This window comes from Acyrthosiphon pisum, unplaced genomic scaffold, assembly GCF_005508785.2.
Source record: "Acyrthosiphon pisum isolate AL4f unplaced genomic scaffold, pea_aphid_22Mar2018_4r6ur Scaffold_20649;HRSCAF=21726, whole genome shotgun sequence".
Classification (NCBI taxonomy): domain Eukaryota; kingdom Metazoa; phylum Arthropoda; class Insecta; order Hemiptera; family Aphididae; genus Acyrthosiphon; species Acyrthosiphon pisum.
In genome coordinates this window covers 1-1,478 of record NW_021770031.1, presented here as the reverse complement: position 1 = coordinate 1,478, position 1,478 = coordinate 1, and the positions used below count along the sequence as shown (strand labels likewise).

The 1,478-nt window shown below is 24.6% G+C and overlaps 1 protein-coding gene across 1 annotated transcript; it reads right to left on the bottom strand.

The window, feature by feature from the left end:
* Window positions 1-337: 337 nt before the first annotated feature.
* LOC115034692 lies at window positions 338-1,432 on the bottom strand (the record flags this gene model as incomplete). Its single annotated transcript, XM_029492035.1, has 4 exons — window positions 338-474; window positions 559-718; window positions 798-1,045; window positions 1,157-1,432. Coding segments are annotated over 4 exons (821 nt in total), but the record flags the coding sequence as incomplete, so codon positions are not given.
* Window positions 1,433-1,478: the final 46 nt, after the last annotated feature.

The window sequence follows — 1,478 nt, the reverse complement described above, 5'->3', positions numbered from 1 at the left end:
TGGCTTTCCTAGCTATATAATCAGTTAATAATAAATTGTTTAAAAAAAATAATATAAAAGTATAAAATTATATTAGGTATAGGTACGTATGACTTTCCTAGCTACATATAATCTGTTAATAATAAATTGTTTAAAAAAAAAATATATAAGTATAAAATTATATTAGGTATAGGTATGTATGACTTTCTTAGGTATATAATATTAAAAATAGAAATATGGCTTTCCTAGCTATATAATAATCAGTTCATAAAAAAGATTTTAAAAAACAAAATATATTTAGTTGAAATTATAATTTTCTTTACTTAAATGCAAAATTATTTGTTAATAAGTCACATTATTATACACTTTTGTCCTTTGTATTCTTTTCATTTCTTTTTTTTATGCGTTCTGATGCTTGAGCCATCCACAATTTTATAGGTTTTTCAATATCTTTAAAAGGTATATCATGATATTTTTTCATTTTATGAACTGCATCTAAATAACAAACAATACAAATAAAAATATTTAAAGTAAATAAATAAAATGTAGTCTTAAATAATTTTTTTTTAAATTATTTACCAAATATTATAGTACAGCTTTGTAGATTAGATAATTTTAATTTTTCCTTATGACCAATGTATGAATAATTGGAGAGAAATTTGTCTGTGAAGATCTTTTGCATTATTCTACGCACAGTTTCTGATATGCTATCTCCCATAAGACGTGTTAATTCTAGTACCTTTAACATTTAAATTAAAATAAATATTGCTGGAACTAATAAATGTCAATTAACTTAAAAAAAATCATTCAATATTTACCATTTGAGTTCTGAATGGTTTATCGTTAGTCAATCGTTCTTCCATAACATCTAAAGACTCGTTGTTGTCAATACTGATTATTTCCATATCACTTATTACATTATGAAGGTTTAATGAAGATATAGATGGATTTTCAATTTTATCATGAATTTTCTCTATTAATGTAGCCATAGAATCTAATCGTTTTTGAACTACCTCAATTTCATATTTAATGCAAGTTAAACTTCTGGTTACAATTTTTTTAAAAGCTGGAAAGTAAATCATTTATAAGTATAAACAAAATGCATATGCATTAATACTTTTGGTAGTATTAGGTTTTTAGTTATTTTACTGTAACAAAAACATATATATTATAATACCTTGATCATTTTCATTTTCACAGTTGTTATTATTTGGAGTGAAGCCATAAGATAGGCGCCTAGGCGTTTCAGAACTTGATGTGTCACGAGTAACTTTTAATTTCTTGTTGTTAACAAACTCCTGTACTTCATCAATTTCTGAATTTGATCTTGAAATATTTTTTTTACTAGTGTTAGATTCAACAGAGTTTGATGGACTATTATTGGCGAATGGTTCATCAGCTTGGGATAATGATGATGCATCTGGATAACATGAATTGCTAGGATTTTCTTCATCTTCAGATTCTGAAATGCATACATTTTACGTTTTAGTGACTTTATA